This window comes from Euprymna scolopes, chromosome 2, assembly GCF_053919585.1.
Source record: "Euprymna scolopes isolate OS-2025 chromosome 2, ASM5391958v1, whole genome shotgun sequence".
NCBI lineage: Eukaryota > Metazoa > Mollusca > Cephalopoda > Sepiida > Sepiolidae > Euprymna > Euprymna scolopes.
In genome coordinates this window covers 27,582,449-27,603,519 of record NC_136483.1, presented here as the reverse complement: position 1 = coordinate 27,603,519, position 21,071 = coordinate 27,582,449, and the positions used below count along the sequence as shown (strand labels likewise).

General features: G+C 34.0%; 1 protein-coding gene across 5 annotated transcripts in view; it reads right to left on the bottom strand.

Annotated features, from left to right (window-relative positions):
* Nucleotides 1-274: 274 nt before the first annotated feature.
* The window catches only part of LOC145290168 (uncharacterized), a 51,253-nt gene continuing 30,456 nt past the window's right edge, over nucleotides 275-21,071 (bottom strand). For 2 of the 5 annotated variants that reach the window (XM_080136465.1, XM_080136464.1), the window contains exon 2: nucleotides 275-19,350. In XM_080136465.1, coding sequence (XP_079992591.1) covers nucleotides 15,920-19,288 — 3,369 coding nt within the window. In that variant the 5' untranslated portion in view covers nucleotides 19,289-19,350 and the 3' untranslated portion in view covers nucleotides 275-15,919. The remainder of the gene's footprint in view (nucleotides 19,351-21,071) is intronic. The other 3 variants (XM_080136468.1, XM_080136467.1, XM_080136466.1) reach the window with 3 other exon arrangements.

Below are 21,071 nucleotides of genomic sequence, written 5' to 3'. Positions count from 1 at the left end.
GAATAGATACATTGAGAGCATTGCCAAGGCTGCTGCAAGGAAGGTTGGCTCCCTCTACCGTGCTAGAAAACTACTTACGCCTGACAGTATCCTATACCTCTATAAGGCAACCATTCGCCCATGTATGGAGTACTGTTAAAATAAAATATTCAAAAGATGAAGATCTTATACAAAATTCACAAATGGGTATGAAATATAAAAGTCAACAAAAAAGTGGGTTAGTTTGTACAAAAGGGTCAAAATATAACAACAACAAATATAATAAACACATCAGTCCCAACAACAATAAAACTTTATTATTCCAGAATTCATAAAAAAACCATTGAAAAAGTGAACAAATTTTTAAAAAATTAGATTTTTTTAACAAAAGAAATTTAAAGCTAAAATTTGATTGGAATATTTTTTTTTACAAAAGGGCAAAAATTAACAAAATAAAAATAAAACTGTAATTTAAAAATGTTTTCAAGTTGAATTAAAAACGATAATTTGTTTCCTGTTGATTTGTTTCATTTTATATTTTTTTATTTATATCACCAGGTGTACTTTAGTAAAACCTGTATAGAAGCCTCCATATATTAGCAATAATTTTAATATCGTATTTGAATGAAGCCCTTATCCCTGAGTGGCTTCCGGGCCTTAATAAGTGGTGACCACCTTGTTAAAAAAAAAAAAAAGCTCTTCATTAAAAAAAAAAAAAAAGCTCTTCATTTTATTGATTTCATACTCATCAATAAATTTTGATCTTATCAGACAAATTTCTATTCATCATTTTAATTTTTTATTTGTTCACATTGTATTAAACTACTTCTAACTCCCCTCTCTCTGATATTTATCTTTCAAGAGATTTTTTCAATTAATTTCTTTGAATTTCAAATTTCACTGAATTCATGTTTTTTTTAACTGCTGTGAGAAAAGGTTTCATTTTAAAATTCTTTTCACATGTAATAATATTTTTGAGAGATTAACTTTCAGCTTTTATCTTTCAAACACAATCAAATTTTAATTTAAACAATTAAACAAATATTACGATAAATTTGTCTAAAAATATGTAGACTGTATAAATGACACATTTGCACATTGCTACTTTATGCTCACTTTTCATAGAACATTCCAGTATCAAAATGGTGGATGTCTTTCTACCGCTGTATTTTAACATATCTTGGCTCTACCATAATTGGCAACCTTTTCCTTGATACTGAAATTCACAAGAGGACCAGAAAAGCTGCTACAACACTAGATTGCCTCACATCCAGAGTGTGCAAAAATCACAAGGTTACAGTGGAGATTAAGATGGCAATGTACAATACCTGTGTCATCAGCACACTCCTATACAGCAGCTAGTTATGGACCACCTCTGCCAGCCAGGAGTGGGATCTCAACACCTTCCACGTGTATAATCTCTGCTACATCCTTAGCAGGATAAGGCATCTAACATATAGGTCTTATCCTCTCCAACATAGTTACCCTCCTCAAGCAATGCAGACAACACTGGTTGGGCCATGTCCACTGTATGGAGGATAGGTGCAACCCAAAAGACATCCTACATGGAAAGCTAGTAGCTGGGAGAAAATCCACTAGCCACCCCCAACTCTATACAAAGATGTGAGGCAAAAAATGAAAGCAGTCAACAGCAACATTAGTTCTTGGGAGAGCATTAAATATGACCATACAAGATGAAAATGAACCCTGCACCAACATCTGAAGGTTGGGGTAAAGAAGTTGATTAATGTTGCGACAGAGAAATATGCATGCAGAAAGAAGCACATCATTACCAGTAGCCCAGGGACCACTTATGTTTGTGACCTTTGCAATAGAATCGGTCTCTTCAGCCACAAACAGTTTTGCTCCAGTCAAGCAGACAACCGGGAGAACTAATCTAATGAAACTTCATCCATACTCAACCCATTATCGATAGAGGCCTGCTACTCTGTTTTAATTCAAACATAAACAACTTGGATAAAAACGCACCATTCTAACATGGAATAAGTAAAATCACACTAAAAGCAGCTCCTTTTTTAATTCAAGGCGACAACTTCTAATATCAAGGGAGATAACTTTTCTAACCTAAAATCATGGAAAGTCAAATTATTATTTCATTGTTTCTTAAAAGTTTTAATTTGTTCATTAATATTATTTCTAAAAAAATTTTGTTTTATTTTAATTAGAATCAATTGTTGAAAAAAAAACTTTAGTTGAAATTAATTGTTTTTAAAAAAATCTAAAAACACGACTAAAAAAAGAAAAAGAAAAAGCTTTGAAGAAATACAGAAAATATTTGCTAAATTGAATTGTTTCTCTGCTTAAGAGATAACATTCCTAGAATTTGATATAAGAAAAGTTATCTCCTTTGGCATAATAATCCTAAATTTTAAAAGGGTCATGAAACAACTTATGGAAATACATAAAATATTTGGCTTTTTTTAAAAGAAAATAAAACAGCTTAAGAGCAAATAATTTTGAAAAAATTTTCTTAAAAATCTAAGAGAGACTAGTCTCTCTCTCTCTCTCTCTCTATATATATATATATATATATATATATATATATATATATATAACATCGTATAAGTTTGGGTATTTCCTATTCGAAAATTATAAATCATGCGTAAATTTTCAGGCGTTTTTGGCTAAGATGAAAATGTAGTACCTGTCTGATGCCAGGATACCATTTTCCAAAATGTCACTTTCTCACATTCTAACTCATTAATTAAAATTTCTAAAAATTTTAGGACTATTATGAGTTCGAGAAAGCAAATTGATACAACGATTGCAGGTGATTAAATGAGTTACTGACTAAATAGTTTTCTAACGAATGACAAAAAAAATTAAAACAAGATTTTCACATAGTTTTAAAGCTTAAAAATTTTGAAGATGCTCTTTGTGTAAACAAATTGAGCTTAGGTACTTTGGACAATGTCAAAATATGTTAATTCACTGCCCGCATAGCAGCAGCCCTATAGCGCAACAGTTAGACGCTCCAACTGTCGTTTGGGCGATCAGATTTCCATCCTGGCTTGAGGTAGTTGCTTGTCTAGCCGCACTGATGAGCTGTGAAACAGCAAAACAGTACTGTATGTGGATGACTATAATGCTCCCTCTCTTAGGTTGAGCATTTGAGAAGTGATATACAAATTACAATTAGCGTATGAAGCAATGCTTTTTGTGTAAACAAATTGAGTTCAGGTATTTGGACAATGTCAAAACATTGTTAATTCACTGCACACATAGCAGCAGCTGTATAGCGCAATGGTTAGAAGATCTGGCTGTCATTTGGGCGATCGGGTTTCGATCCTGGCTTGAGGTAATTGCTTGTCTAGCCGCACTAATGAGCTGTGAAACAGCGAAAAAGTACGGTATGTGGACTATATATATAAACCTTTGACAATAAAATTGACAAGAGGATTGAGAAAGCAGTTACAATATTGGCTCATATCAAGTCCAATGTGGAAAAATACCAACCTGAAGACTAAGCCTGAATCATCAACACACTCCTGAAGAATAGTGAGTCATGAACCACCTACGCCAGACAGAAGCAGTGACTAAACACCTTCCACATGCATAGTCTCTGCTGCATCTTTGGTATAGCAAGATAAGATGTTCAACACAGATATCGCATAAACCTTCCCAGCATGTTTGCCCTTCTCAGGTAATATAGACTACACTGGTTGAGCCATATCCACTGCATGGGAACATTTGAAAGGATATCAGAACACAAACTGCGTTGTTCACTTAGAAACAGTGTGCTTGTCCTTATTCAGAACATTTCTTTACACTTAAAATCACATTCTATCAATTTCAAAAGCAGATGATCTTTGGGATAGGCATGACCAATATTTCAAATTTTTCTAGCCCTCAAGAATTAAAATTTTAGAAAATTACATAAATTTAAATAAAACATGTCATTTTTAGTATACTATAAAAAAAACTCATTGGTACACATATTCTATGCAACTAAGTAACAATTCTGTAATAATTTTTTTAAAATTCAATTAGTCATGTTCATCGCCTGAAACAACATACTTTGCCAAAAATGGGCCTTAAGATATACCGATTTTGATATGTCCACATTGTAGTGTCTGGAGAGGAAACCTTACCAGCATATGCAACACTATCAAAATATGCAACACTATCAAAATATGCATAACAGTCATAAAATGGATCTGCTTGGCATCAGTATTGATTGATTGTATTCATCTGGAGTTTAGATGAAACAAACATATGAGATAGAAGCCTTCCACATTTCTGAATCACTAACACATGAAATTCGTGTGTTCATTGAATTGATTCTTATGAAAGCTGTATTTTGATTAAAAATCTGGAATTAACAATATTTTTTGCTTTGGTAGAAATGTAGTGAAGCTTATCAACATCTGGTTTTGGTATTTAAGGTGTTAGGACGAGTATTCTGGCACAAAGATGGGCAATACCAAACAACATCTCACACCAGTTCTTCATGCGGTTCAATCCAAAGGATCAATATCAGTTATGTTTCCTCAGTTCATCACACTCCTTAGTTCCTGGAATATCCAGGCTTATTATGGAGTTGATGCAAGTAGTGGAACACTACATAACCAAATTACCGGAGATGATGAGCACATAAGGCATCCATAATTCATTTCGTCAGTCTTTTTTTTTTTTTTTTTTACATAGGCATCACCACATACTCAGTATTTAAAATTAATGGGGATCAGTCAGGTCTATAATAACATGGACATTTTTAAAAGTTCCGTAACACCAAATCATCATTTGGTTTTGGTATTTAAGATGCTGCAAATGTCCTGAACTTAGGTGGAAACACTCATGTCTACTCTCAATGTTGACTAATCCAAAGGGTTGATATTAGTCAGGTTGCAGAGCGCCAAATCAGTTCTTAGACATTCAAGTAAAGTCTTTCTCGATCTCCCATTCTCCATAGTGCCTGATTTAACTAAGTGTGTTATGGAGTTACTGCAATTATAATCTTATCAATACAAATTTCTGCTGAAGCATGGTTGAAGGAATTTTTTCCTTCAGTTTGCAGTCACACATCAACCTGATCATGACACGAAACCATTGCAGATTGGAAAAGTTTTTGTGCCATGTTTCACTGCCATGCAAGTTGGCAGAACAAACACAGGCTGAAAAGACATTGCCTTCAAATCTAGGATTAAAAAAATCCATACAGATGGGTAGTAAAAAAGTAAAAATAAAAAAATGTTTTAGTTTAATATCAACAAACATTTTTCCAACAAATCTACACTTGATAATAAGCATTTTCCCTTATATAACTTTATATAAGTTGTGAGAGGAATGGAATGATGTAAATAATTAAAACAGATGAAACATTGTACAAAGCCAAATCACCTGAGATGATCAGTGCGTAAAACATTCATAATTCCATCAATACAAAGTTTCTGATGAAGTACGGTTGAAGGGATCGTTTCCTTCAGTTTGCAACCATTCATCAACCTGATCATGGCATGGTCATTATGCTTAAGACATTGAAGATCGGAAGAATTTGATGCGCATGTGTCATTGCCATGCAAAATGGCAAAGCAAATACACATTGCCCAGGATCAATATATCCAAATATAAGGATTGGAAGCAGTTTCTATTCATTATCTCCAATGATGACATCTGTCCTCATCAGGTGAAACATTGCCACCTTATGTACTATATCTTCAATGGAAGCAAGACGATGACTTCCCCAAACAATCCAAGTTGTTTTTGTTTTATTGCATATCAACTAATTTTTGGTTATTTAATGCCAAATTCATTAATTAAAAATAAAGATTTTATGCTTCAAGTTCTTTATATCTTCAAATATTTACTCATGGAGTTTGGTTTGGTTGTTTTGTTTTATTGCATATCAATCCTTTTTTAGTTAATGTTGAATGTAGTAATTTTGGAAAAAGTTTTTATTCTTCAAGTTATTTATGTTTTTAAATATTTATTTATGGTGTTTGGTTTGATTGTTTTGCAGAAGGAAATCGTCGTTTTTGATTTTGCAGAACATGATTAAGTTTTGCAAAGAGAACGAAAAACAATAACATCAATGTTTGGTGCATTTTCGGTCAGGAAGGCAGTATCTTCAAACAGCATGATCTCTAGCACAAGATGCCCTGCCAGGTATTATCACTTTGGACGAATGGTAACTAATGAGCAACTAGTGAGGATTGTCTTTTAAGGTCATACCCAGGACACAAAGGAACAGGAACACTTGATAAAAACAAATAGTCGAATAATCCGTGTCACCAACCATGCTGACGAGTCATTTTGACAACCAATCACTGATACAATACACGTGATAGGAACATAATATAAACAGGCAAAATTTGACTTGTTTTTTGACTGGTGATCCTGTTATTTTTGTTTTTCATGCATATTTTTCCAATTTCCCATTCCTGTCCATTTTTAAAAATCTAAAGGGTTGTGATTCTTTGTGTAACCCAACCCATAAAGTGATCTGATCAGAAGGTCAATATCCAAGTGCAGATTGATAGCCGACCCTCAATTTTCAAAAACAATAGGACCTAGTATCCCCAAATAATCAATCAATTAAGAACTAATCAAGTACAATGACACTTAATTCCAGTTATCTTAGAGGAACTGGTTTGTTAATCTGATTACAGCCATATATGTTTTTAAAGGATCACTTGTCCACATTTTTAGAATCCATACAATTTGGTGTCAGTTACTCTGAACACCTTCGGCTTGTATTCTTCAAAACTCTAATGTCTAGCTTAACATTCACAAGCAACATGAATTAGAACAAATACATTGAGGACAATGCTACAAAGAAGGTGGGCTCCCTCTACTGTGCAAGAAAATTACTCACACCAGAGAGTATCCAATATCTCCAGAGAGCCACAATTTGTCCATGCATTGAGTATTGTTGCCACAGAGTCTCAACTTTAATATGTCCCGCATTATCGGACAAGCTTTAACCTCTGTCCCATGCTGCAACATTGCATCTTTTTTTTTTTTTTTTTACATAGGCATCACCACTTATCAAGGCCCAGAGACAACTCGAGGATAAGGGTTAAGAGTGTACAGTAGTCAATTGGACAATGTAGTAATCGTTAGTAATGGAAATTCGGTAAATTTGTTAACTTAAGTGGAACGGCTCATCAAGAACTTGTTTACATTGGACTTGAAGATTGTAGTTAGCTGGAAAGCAGAACTGTGTTTGTTATACAAGTACTTTAATGGAATATGCTTTGATGAACTCATAACACTTGTACCCCCTCAATGTACATACACTCGACTAACCTAACTAGCAGCAAAATCCTACCTCTTCACTGTTGAGCTCCCTAGATGTCAAAAAGCTTTCTACTGTGATAGTTTCTTCTCTCAGACTGCTAAATTTTAGTATTCCTTCCCTGTTTCCTGCTTTCATGACTGTAGCAACCTGCAGAAGTTTAAATCTAATGTTAACAGACATGTTGCTGCTCAACTCCCCAGTTAGACAGGATACCTAAAATCGTAGCTCTTTACACTCCAAGTGATTACATGCCTTTTTTGGGGTTGAAAAAAAAGAAGAAAAAAAGAAACCGATTTGTTAAACACGCACAAATTTATTAATAAGATCAGCAACTTGGAGCAACTTCTGATCTCCTATGTGTCTAACATATATAGATATACCTATAAATTCAGAAAACAGTAGAACACCCACAACTTTCATGAAACATTTTTTTGCACTCTACATTGATGATGCATTAGGTGAGTCAGAATTTTTTGGGAATTTTTGACACCCTTAACACAAAACTGTGATTAAAATATACAAAACTCATAATTTCTTTTTTTAAAGTGGGTTGTTTAATTTGCACATCCTGAAGCAGATGCGACATACAAATTGAGCAATTTCCATCGAGTTGACTTCCTCTGGATGTTGAAGGGTATTCTTATAAATAATCACACGTCTTCTCAGACCAGCAGTAGACTTGCAAACTTTACTGCATGTCAAACAGATCATTTGGTCTGTACTAATAGGTGCAAAGTTGACCTGAACAGGAGTTTTGTGCGACTTAAGGTGGTTGACGTAGCCAGCTTTTGACAGAAACACTCGTTCACAAGTGTCGCACTTCCAGGTCTGTGTGTCATGGTTGAGACCATCAATAAAACCTTTGCGAAGCTTTCGCTTCAGATTACTTTGGGCCTGCTTTCTTTTCTCTAGAGCGTCACAACTCTCACGTACAAGCTTTCTCCACTTCGGCCTTTGCAGAGTAAGTTCTTCCCATGTATCGATGTCGATTTGTAAGACTTTCAAATTATTCTTTGTAAAGTCCCTGAACCTCTCCCTAGGCTTGTGTTGAGGGCGCTTGCCATTTTCCAACTCCCCGTAAAAAATTTGTTTTGGCAGCCTACAATCTTTCATTCGAACCAAGTGACCCACCCAACGCATGTGAGATCTGATTACAAAGTTCTCAAAAATAGAGCAACATGCTCTCATGAGGACTTCAGTATTGGATACTTGTGCTTGCCACTTGATGTTTAAGATACGTCTCAAGCATTTTAGGTGAAATCGTTCAAGCCATTTAATGTGCCTTTGATGCAATGTCCAGGTCTCCGATGAGTACAACAATGTGGTCAGCACACAAGTCTTGTAAACGCAGATCTTAGTCCAGTCTGTGATGCCACGATCAGACCACACTCTCTTTTCCAACCTTCCAAAAGCAACAGATGCCTTCTGAATTCGCCTGTGGATTTCAGTGTCAAGACGGCCATCCCTTGACAGAGTCCTACCAAGGTACACAAATGAATCAACTACACCCAGTCTAGCACCACAGACCATGATGATATATATATATATATATATATATATATATATATATATATATATATATATATACATACATATACTCACATGACTTGTAATCCTATATATAATAATTTGATTGCAGAAATTCCCCTCTGGACGAAAGTATACTAAGTTTGCTCCAAACGGGCCACATACAAATTTATTATGTCTAGGCTATTAGGAAGTATATTATGTAACTTTTGAACACGATTTTACACACATTTATCCGTTATATTAAAATCTTACATTCAATCCTAGGAGAAACATCATCACGATCGCAACAATCTACAATGGAAGTAGCTGTTATTTTTCCCTCTAAATAAAAAGTACTACTCCTGTTCCTAGTGAAGACCGGGTAAAAACATACACAATATAAATATATTGTCCTGACACCCTTATTAACTGCATCATACACTGAAAGACATACCTTTACACTTCTCTATTCCAAACTAATGATTTCTCCCCACTTACATTCTGGATACTCTCATTGTTTGAAAATGTAAAACTCTGTTATTCCGGATTACACACATTGATAATAAAAACGAACACTTCAAATCTTCACCAATATGGCTTCTACACCTACACGAATCAATATTTTTCTGAGTATTAAACCAAATAAAAATATTCTAGAACTCTCATAACCATAACTATATGTAGTTAAACCCTCACATTTCACTACATACACATTATTGCTGCACATTGTTTGAAAAAATATACTTTTCTATTGTCACATTTTCGCAGATGTTTACATTACCTTACCACAACATTTATTTTTTCCTTACCAAAAAAGTATTCATAATAAAACTTTAGAAATAAGTTGCCCGTTCTTCTTTCTTAACTGTTTTCATCTTTTTTTTTTAATGTTTTGTTTCAGCGTCCTAAACTATGAGATGACTAACTGAATGCATCTTAGTTAATTAGACAAACTTTCTTTTTTTAAATATTTTTTTTAAACAAATTCGTTTTTGTTTATTTTTCATAGTACTGCGTTGTAATTTGACTTTCAAATGTATCTCATACATATTTTATTTTAAAATTCAATCAACACTTCTACCATGGAAATCAACTCTGACATTCATATTCTGTTAGTCAATGCATTCTTCCAACATTTAAAAATAACACCTCATATAGAGAATATGCAAACTTTTTACTGATTTTTTTCCCTTCAACTTAACATCATGACAAGAAACAAAAAAGACAAAAATAAATGTACAAAATTCTAAGGAAGGAATATAATCCCAAAATATTAATTTTAAACAAATAAATATTTGAATTACCAGAATTCTTTTTCTGAGATGAGCAATTTATGTATTTGAACACTATTATCCTCATCTTTTTATAGTTGTTGTGTAGATTCAGCATTCCTATCCTATTACGGTTAACAACCTGATGAAAGCCAGAGGAATAGTTAGCCGAAACATTGTGAAACAACAACTATAAACAGATGAGCATAATAGTCCGCAAATAAATAAATAAAATAAATAAATATTTGTTTATTCTTCATAATACTGTGTCGTAATTTGGCTTTAAAATATATATGTATTTTATTTTGAATTAAAATATATTTAAGTATATTTTACGATTGAGTCACACTGGGGGTGGAAGACTACTATATATTAGGAACAATATAATGATAAATACAAAATTTGTATACATTAAAATATGATATTTAAGTGTATCTTACAACCAGGCAATGCCAAGTACCTTTCTACTAAATGTAAGAACAACAACTGCTGCTGCTGATTCTCTATTCATGTGATATTTAGACACGTCATTTGAAAAATCAAGAACAATAAGCAACTTATTTTAATTTAGATGAATTGGCATGTTTTTTTGTTTTTTTTTGTTTTTTGTTTTTTGTAAAAATAAACATATTTTTGTTTTTTTTTAAATAAACGTCTTTGTAAAAATAAACACATTTTTTTAAAATAAATGTCTTTGTAAAAATAAACACTTTAAAAAAATATAAAAGTCCTTGTAAAAATAAACACTTTTCTTTTTCAGACTGATAGGTCAAGATTCTAGGAATTACATAATTTTTTGGTAAACATTTGCTACTAAAAAAAAAAAAAAAATAAATACTTACAATAAGAACAAAAAACATTTAAAATTAAAGAAGTAAACAAAAATTTATTTTCTTTTAACTTAAGAGAACATTTTCTTTTTATGTCTGATATTTATTTTAGATAGTCAGAAAAAAATTGTTTATTTTTACAAAGATTTTTAGCGAAAAAAAAAAAACAGCAATAACAATTTGTCATGCTTTAATTGGTCATGCCAAATTTTTTGTATCTAAATATCACACAAATCAGCAGGAGCAGCTGTTGCACTTTGTCATACACTTGTCATACCTTCATAGTAAAAGCATGATTTGATCAAAAAGTAAGCTAATATTGCAGTACAACATTCTAGTACTGAGGTCAATGTATAACTTTATAGTACGAGGGTCGTTTCAAAAGTAAAGCCTCCTATTTTTTCTTTTAACTCCAAAAGTTGAAGAACTATGAAAACAAAAGTGACACCATTAAAACGAGCTACCTTTTGTGCTCAAGAATTTAGTTTTCTACATAGTCACCACCACTCTTAATACACTTCTGCCAGGAATTTAATGATGTATCTCTGCTTTTAACGCACAATGACAGGGGTTGCTTTATTAAGATATCACACTGTCAATATTTGCAACAGAGAAATGAAACTTTCAGGTGATAAATGCATAAGTTCAATCATCGTAACAATGTAATTTGCAATCCATTTGGGCGGAATAAAACCATAGGAGGCATTATTTTTGGAACGTCCTTGTTATGTTCAATATGGAAATTCTCTTATTAACCTTCAAAAACAGTGATTCTTAATATTATTATTGAAAGGAGAACGGGGATCATGGATCTAGTTTAAAAAAAAAAGATTAAAAAAATATTATAATGGATATTTTGTGTGTATATATTTGTAATCAAAACTGGGAATGTTGTTTAAAAGAAACATGATTTATAAGATATCAATTTGATTATATAAATACAAGTGTCATTTTTAAAGTATAAATGAATGAATTGAATAACAAAATTTACATTTATAGTTTGTTTTTTTAAATCAGAAAAAAGAAAATCAAACAATCTTTATAGAATGAGTAATAATAGAGTCTCAAATGGTAAATCTGTGTTTATTTATTTACTTTTGTAAAGGAAAGAAATCACTCTGCTAACTCTAATTTCCAATTCGGCTCAGTACCACAATTTTGTTGTGTATATAAATGGATGTGTCTATTAAAGTAAAGTAGATTGATTATGCCAATAAAAGCATACACAATGTCTATGTATACTATATAAATAAATCAGTAGATGTATGTGTGTGTGTTTTCGTGTCTATGTGAAAATATTAAACTGATAAACTCTTAAACTACCGGTCACATAACACTGAAATTAACAGGAAATAGTAATCATACACCGAGGATGATTTAAAATGTGTAAAATATTTGTTTGGATGGATGAATAACATGTTCAGAAAATATGTTGGCAAGTTGATATGAAAAATGTTTATTTCAACTTGCCATCATATTTCTGTACTATTGCTTCTGTGCATATGCCAATTCCTTTATAGATATTGTTTAATTTCAAATCTTTCTTATCAACCTGTCAATAGCTTAACTGGTAGGGAATGCGGCTTGAACGCTAAGTGTTTTTCTTTCAATTCTAGCTGATTGTACCAAATGCATTTTTTTAACTTTTCAAATCAGTACTATATATTAGGTCAGTGATCTGAAGAAACCTGCAGAATTGTTTTCCTCGGCTTGCCTCTGCATATCTTCAGCCTTTTTCAGCCACCAGGTGTTTACCGTTTCTCTTAGTTTTTTCTGGACTTCTGCCCTCATTTGTTTCAGCTTCTTCTGGTTTGCTCTAATCAGGTTGCTTAGCTTTGATTTTAATGCTTGGTTTCTTTCATTTATTACATCTCTAATCTCTTGGTCATTCTCATTGAACCAGTCCACATTCCACTTTTTTGTGTAACCAAGTACCTCTGCCGTAGCGGAAAATACAGGCCTGCTTAGCAAGTCCCACATTTGTTCTAGTGAATCAGAATCATCGGTGATTTGTTCAGATCACTGAAGGAAGTGTATGGCCCTAGAGCCCAGATGACTAACACCCTCTCATCAGAAGATGGAAACACCATACTGACCCAACCAAAACAGATAATTCAAAGATGGCAAGAGTACTTTGGCACCCTACTTAATGTGCAATCCAATACAGATGAGGAGATCTTAAGCCACATAAGTCTCCCCCCCAGCAGATGGACCTGAATGACACACCAACTCTTGGGGAAGTAAGAAAAGCAATTGACAAAACTAAAATGAACAAATCTCCAGGAATTGACGGCATACCACCTGAAGTATACCAGTTCGGTGGAGAACAACTCATGAGAAAACTTCACCAACTAATAGTAAAATGCTGGCAACAAGAAACGCTGCCACAAGAATTCAAAGATGTCATGATCATCCCAATCTACAAAAACAAAGGTGATCACAAAGACTGCAGCAATTACCGAGGTATATCCTATATCCTTGCTGACCATTGTCGGGAAAATAATGGCTAAAGCGGTGCAAGCACGGCTAGCCAGACTGGTGGAAATGTCCTAACTGAATCACAGTGTGTATTCAGACATAAAGATCTACAATAGATATGATCTTCAGCTTATGGCAGATTCAAGAAAAAGCCATTGAACAGTATCGGGAGCTCTACATAGTCTTTGTAGACTTCCGTAAAGCATTTGATACAGTTGACCATAAAATGTTGTGGAAGGTCCTTAAAGTGTTTGGATGCCACGATCACTTTGTGGAAATTATCAAACAATTTCACGAAGGAACAAAAGGGAGAGTTGTAGTAGAGAATCTAGAAAGTGAACTCTTGGAAGTAAACCACGGCACCAAACAAGGGTGCGTACTGGCCCCAACACTGTTCACCCTATTTCTGACAGCCGTCCTAATGCTGTTCCATCAAAGCATCGAAGAAGGTGTCTTCATCGACATACGCTCTGATGGGAAACTGTTCAACCTTGCAAGACTGAAGGCCAAGATCAAGACAAGGAAGGAGCTGATAACAGAACTACTGTTCGCAGACGACACTGCTCTGATAGCTCACAATCAAGCTCAGATGCAAAGGATAGTTGATACTTTCTCTCAAACAGCCAGGAAGATAGGCCTACTAATCAACATAGGGAAGACTGAAGTGATGTATCAGCCCTCACCAGGTAACAACGACCCGCAAGAGCCTATAATAACAATCAATGGCAAGGTGCTAAAGTTGTTGAAAACTTTAAATACCTTGGAAGCACTCTGAGCACTGATAACCGTGCTGACAAAGAAATAAGCTGCCGAATTCAAAGCGCATGTGCCTCCTTTGGCAAGCTAGAAAAGAAGCTCTGGATAAGGGCTGGTATCCGGCTAGAGACGAAGTGCAGAGTCTACAAATCCATCGTCCTGCCAGCCCTGCTGCACTCAGCAGAGACCTACACTCTGTATAGAGAACACGTAAGGAGATTGGAAGCCGTCCAACAGAGACACCTGAGAAGGATCATGAAGATCAAATGGAGTGACTACATACCAAACATGGAAGTTCTCAGGAGAGCAAACCTAAATAGTGTGGAAGCTACCCTTGCTACTATGCAACTACAATGGACCGGGCACATTACTAGAATGGAAGAAAACCGAATTCCAAAGATGATCTTCTACGGGGAACTGGAAAATGGAACCCGCAAGGTAGGAGGTTAGAAGCTTCGCTACAAAGATGTAACAAAGCGGCACCTGAAGGCAATGAACATCAATGTCGAGAGTTTGGACGAACAAGCCAAAGAAAGAAGTGGTTGGCGGAACAGTCTCCATAAAGGAAAAAAAGAAATAGAGAGAAAGATTGGAGAAGCCTTAGAGCTGAGACACTATAGACGACACAACCCTGGCACCCACATATGCAGTGCCTGTGACCGGATGTTTAACACAGAAAGAGGACTATGTCAACACCAAAGGATAAAGCTCCGAGGCCCCGACTAGTCATCGTCAAGACTGACGGACTGCATGATGATGATGATGATATATTAGGTACAATATAATATTCAATAGAGAATTGGCTCTGTAATAATAAATACAAAATCTGCATGAATTAAAATATATTTAAGTGTATTTCATGATTGGACAAAACATCACTGTTTTCTTATACAAGATAATCTAATTGGTGTTGGCCGGGGTTTATACTTTTTTATAAAAGAAAATCTACTCCGCTTTGCTTGGGATAGAATGTTATAGATAGCCATAAAAAATTGATCAATATCCAAAGAATAGTAGGTATATTCAAACACAACTTTATTTTTCTCTTTGTTTTATACGATTCTGGGCAACGCTGGGTAGCCTTAATAAAGGGCAGTTATCTGCGTGTATGTTCATATGTCCAGCTAAAAATGGAAAACTACAAAATAAACACTGACAAAGTTGGTATATTCTTGATTAATGTTGTACTGGATGAATAATATCTAAAATTTAGAACAGTTTTTGTCAGGAAGGGTCAGTTTTTCAGTATTAATATGTACTAATTTGGAAACAAACTACCAAGTAAGGAGAGTTGTATGTGTGTATGTGTGTATATGTCCAGCAGCTGATGTGAAAGAGGGGTTTTGAGAGAGGAGGAGAAAATGGGAAGGGAAAGAGGAAAATAGATAAAACTTTTAATAGAAATGTTGTACTTTTGTGCCAGACAATGCCAAGTATCCCTGCTAGTCTGTAATCAGAGTTAAAAAACTTAAGAGAATTGTGACATAGGAAATCACATATTTTTCATAACAGACACACATAAACTCTTTATAATAAAATATAGCAGTGAAGTTATGACCCATGTTTATTAAAACCATGTTCCTTTTAAATAACATTCTGAGTTTTGGTTAGAAAAATACAGACATGAACTCTACATTAGAGTAAAGATATACTTACCTTGTAGACATAAAATAAAGTCTTTTGAATTTTAACTTAATAATAGAAATATAGTCTATGCTTTAGATTATCTTTCAATAACTTTTACTTCTTTAGTTTGAATTGGATGTGCAACTTGATTGTGGTTTCCATCTTCAAAACAAAGTTACCTATTACAAAGGATGCTGTTCAATCTGACTTTATAAGTAGGTAAATTTAGTCATTGCTTCATCAATTAATGAGCTAAGCCCATCAATGTTGCTATCAAACAGTTGTGGATGGAATTCCACGTTCATCTCAAAGTCAGACGCCAATGTTTTACAGAGATTTTTCATTCGTGTTGCAATTAAAGTTATTGCTTTCAAAGTGAGAAAATTTTCTTCACACCAATTACATTTCTCTGAATTTGGTAACTCGAACCATGCCTTTAACACTCGTAGTGTTCGCAATGCCATACCATCAGAGGTTTGGCCAAATTGGTTGTGTTTTGACTGCATTAGTTGGTTATATCTTGATTCAACACTGAACACTTCTTGCTTCAATTTGCTGACAGATGCCAGGGCAATGCTTTCCATTTCCATACCCTGATCGAGTCCCTTGAGTAGCATCCAGTTAATCTGCAACCTAAATGGCAATTCATACAATTTTCTGCCAAATTCTGTTAACTTGTAGCTGCTATTTTTATCCATCAGTACTGCTCCAAGTGTCTCAAGATTATTTATAGCATGGAATATTCTCTCCTCTGGAAAGTGTGACGGAAACTCAAATTTTAACGGATCAATTTCTTGTGTGATAAGATACATGATTGATTTTTCTAAATACCCAGCCAGGGACATTTCATCAGGCTGCCTTATTGCCATGGCTTTGAAATCATCCGAAGAATACAGCCGATAATATTTTCCCCCTATAGAATTTCCAGCTGTCTCTTTCCGACGTTGTGCAGATTCTTGAGTGATGAATGATACAGGTAACTCATTTTTATTTCCAGACTCCAAATATGTTTCCTTTCGCAAACCAGTGTCAATGACATATCTGATATTAGGAACTGCATTTATCACTTCAGCACAATGGGTAGCAAAAATAACCTTTCGTTTACCGGATCGTGGTGGCCTGTATATCTCTTTCTGTTGGCCATAATCTTGTTGATCATGCAGAAGAAGGCATACATAGTTATTCTCTTCAAAGCTAGACTTGAAATCATTACAGCACTCAAATGCTTCAGCAATTGAAGCTACAAACACAAGAATATCTCCAGTTTCTTCAGTACAATGAACTGCCAATGCCTTATCTACAGCGGCCCTTTTTAAGAGCTGGTTATTATCTTCTACTTTGCTCCAGATCACCTGGACTGGAAATAAACAAACATCCACTTCTACCAAAGCAGAATTGGTAAAGAATGCCTGGTAAAAGGTGGTTTCAACTGGAGCAGTTAGTATAACAACTCTCAGGCTCTTATGTTTACTGAGTTCTTGCTTTAGAAGGCCTAGGAGTAATTCGGCACTAGCCATCCTTTCTTGCGCTTCATCAATTATTATACAGGAATAGACTGAAAATGATTTCATTTTGTGAAATTGATTAAGAAGTTCATAATAGCTCATGAACAGAATATTGGTGCTGATACTCATGTGCATGTCCTTTTCAGAAGAAAAACCAATTAAATCTCCAAGGCGGCTGTCGACTTCAGCTGAAACAAACTTGGTCATCGTAAGGGCTTTCTTCTCAGATGGCTCTGCACACACTATCATGCCATTATTGCTAAGTGAAGTTTCCATCAGGTACTGCACCAACTGAGAACTTTTACCTGATCCACAGCCACCCTTTAAAATAGTGACTTCATTCTCCAATATGGTCTTGGTTACTTTTGTCCGCATAGCATATAGTGGCAAGGCACGAGATAGGAACTTCTCCTCCAAGTCTAATTTTTTTACTATCTTATCCCTTTCCCTTGTGTACTCCTTCTTGGATTTATCCAGCGATTTTAGCTTCTTCTCAAGATCAATTTGTGCTTTTTTGTATTCGGTCAACTGAAACAAGAGTTCTCTTTCCTTATGTGCAAGCACTTCCAAATTTTTCTTGTTAACTTCTTGTGAAGAAAATGTTCCGCCCTCGAAGCACATGAGAGACCTCAATTCTTCACGTATTAGTTCAATTTTCCTCTCATGCTGCTCTAGGATAGACATATTAATGCATTCATCTTTGGTTGTGCTTGAATTGATTTTCGAAATATGCTTCTTATTGCCAACTTTCTCGCAATCGATTTTTATCTTGGTTTTCTGGCTTGAAGTATTGGAACCACTATTCTTGTCAAAATCATCATTATTACAACTTTCTGGACTATAGTTTCTTTGTGGTTGTTTTTTGGCAGTATTTTCTTGTTTTTTATATTTTAAATTTTGTTGGCTTCTCCATTTTTTTCTCCCTTTTTTAATATCAGAGACGGAAGTTTTATTTGGAGATGGATCTAACCTTTTCTTGTCAAAATCATCATTATTACAACTTTCTGGACTATAGCTTCTTTGTGGTTGTTTTTTGGCAGTATTTTCTTGTTTTGTATCTTTTAAATTTTGTTGGCTTCTCCATTTTTTTCTCCCTTTTTTAATATCAGAGACGGAAGTTTTATTTGGAGATGGATCTAACCTTTTCTTGTCAAAATCATCATTATTACAACTTTCTGGACTATAGCTTCTTTGTGGTTGTTTTTTGGCAGTATTTTCTTGTTTTGTGTCTTTTAAATTTTGTTGGCTTCTCCATTTTTTTCTTCCTTTTTTAATATCAGAGACGGAAGTTTTATTTGGAGATGGATCTAAACTTTTCTTGTCAAAATCATCATTATTACAACTTTCTGGACTATAGCTTCTTTGTGGTTGTTTTTTGGCAGTATTTTCTTGTTTTGTATCTTTTAAATTTTGTTGGCTTCTCCATTTTCTTCTTCCTTTTTTAATATCGGAGACGGAAGTTTTATTTGGAGATATGTTAAAACTCTCCTGACCCTTATTATTTGGTTGTGGGTTCATATTAGATTTGCGATATATTTGTGAACGCTTAGACTGGCCATGCATAGTTGGAAAATTTGGGGATTCTGGAACTCTCGAAGGAAAAGTATGACCGGAACGACTGTGTGGTGGACTTTGAAAACTCCCTTGATTAAAGGTTGTATGAAAATTATCTGGAGAAGAATGCGAAGACATCATATCTCTATTTCTACTTGACATGGCCGGTATATTTGGGGTTACTTTCATCTTTTCAAATTTATTCTCAAATTGTCTGACCACATATTCTAATGACTCAATTCGTCTTTGATAATCTTCGGCAGTGTTACATCGATGAGGATATTCATGCTCTGGAAATCTTTGCGGGTGTGGATAAGGTTCCTGCGTCATTGATGGATAGGCATGTTCATATGGCATAGATGACTGTTGCATCAAATTCCTTCCATGCATGAAATTAGATGCATCATACTGCTGTGGTTCATTATAATAAGATGGATTTTGAGGGCCGTCTGAAAAAAATCCATTTCTTGTGTTATTTTTACAGTAATATATCTTGGCATCCTGGAAATTTCGTCTCATACTGCCTTGATATGAGATGCTGAATCAGTGAAAGATGTCCAGTTATTACGAAAGAAAGATTTCTGGAAAAGAAAATTAAATTAAATGAAAACAATGAGAATATCCTAAAGAGCACATCAATTCTTGAGCATTCAATAGTAAGATTCGAAATTATGAAATTAATAAAAGTGAATAAAATAAAATAAAAATTAACAAATATAATATGTTTTTGAATTTTTGAGATGAGGACTGATAATTCATATTTGGATTATTTGGACTACTGTTCTCATATTGAATGCTATTTTCGTAATGTTTCAGCCAATGTAACCTTCAGCCTTCTTCAGGGATATTTTGTTGAACTCAGGAATCTTTCTGACGAACTGAATGTGCACAGAATTTCAAACATAACCCTTTGTTTAATTCACATAGGTAGCATGCTCTCATCATGGCAGCCATAACTGAGTAAAAATTCTACGTAATTCTCAATTGTATCCCAAGTATTGTCTGTACTGAGTATTGAACCATCAACCTCCAGAAGTAATCAGTGGGTGTCTGGTCCCCCACCAGACAGAGTTAAAAGTGTAGCCACCAGAAATTAGGGTTAGTGCACAGTTTCTTGGCGTGTGTATGGCCAAACCCTGTTGGATTACAGTATGTACGCCATAAAGATTTGTCTATAAATAAATAAATCAATAAATTTATTTGTTATATATATATATATATATATATATATATATATATATACACGAGCAAACAGTTAATAAAACATGTTAAAAAAACACTTTGAAAAAGAGTTAAAAACATATTTAATCTGAAAAGGAAACACTTGATAAGTGGATAGTCCTTAATCCGCGAAAAAGAAAAAGAAATTTGTACATGTACATCGTATATTAAATAACCTTCAAATAAAAATGAAATTTTACTTTATTACCTGAAAAAATTAGTGGTTATAAAAAGAGAAACATTTAAAATTTAGAGTAGAAAATTACTTTCAGATGTAAATTTAAGGTAAAATGATGACTATTACTGTATTCCAGACAAGCAATTTCTAACCGAATTGCATAGCATATTAAATATTTTTCTTTAAAGTAGATAAAATGGTTCAGTCTTCAAGTTCAGTCTTCCTAAGCAAATGAACAATAACCCAATTTTTTTGTTTGTTTGCTTATTTTAAAGTACGATTTGAAAAAAAATGGCAAAAAATTAATTTTATTTTGCAGCCGACAGCTCTGCAGAAACGGGGTACTTCTTTGTTATTAGAGTAAAATTTGAATGTCGAAAAAATCAATTTTTATTAAAAAAACAAACGATGGTATTCACTTACTTTTTATGTCAATTTCAACTAAAAGCAATGATATCTACTTAATTGCATGTCTCAATTAGTTAAATATTACTGCATTATTAAATAAAACAAGAATTTTCAAGCTTTATCGAAAAAAAGCTTTGCCATATTTGTTTGTTACATTTATCTGAATTTGGCAACTCAAAGCATGCCTTTAACCCTCGTAGTATTCGCAATGCCATACCATCAGAGGTTTGGCCAAATTGGTTGTGTTTTGACTGCATTATTAGTAACTCATAGTTTGAAATATTTCAAAATCTTCCAAAGGGAAGGAACTCATAGTTTGAAATATTTCAAAATCTTCCCCGGAATTGGTCTAACATTTCCAAAGTTTTCAAAAAATAGTTACCTCCCCTGTTACACTACAAACGCTTCTGTTTATTTTTTTAGCAGAACTTTCAATTTTTGTTAATTTTCTTTGAAAACTATTTTCATTACTAATTAATTTTCTACCTTATTGTT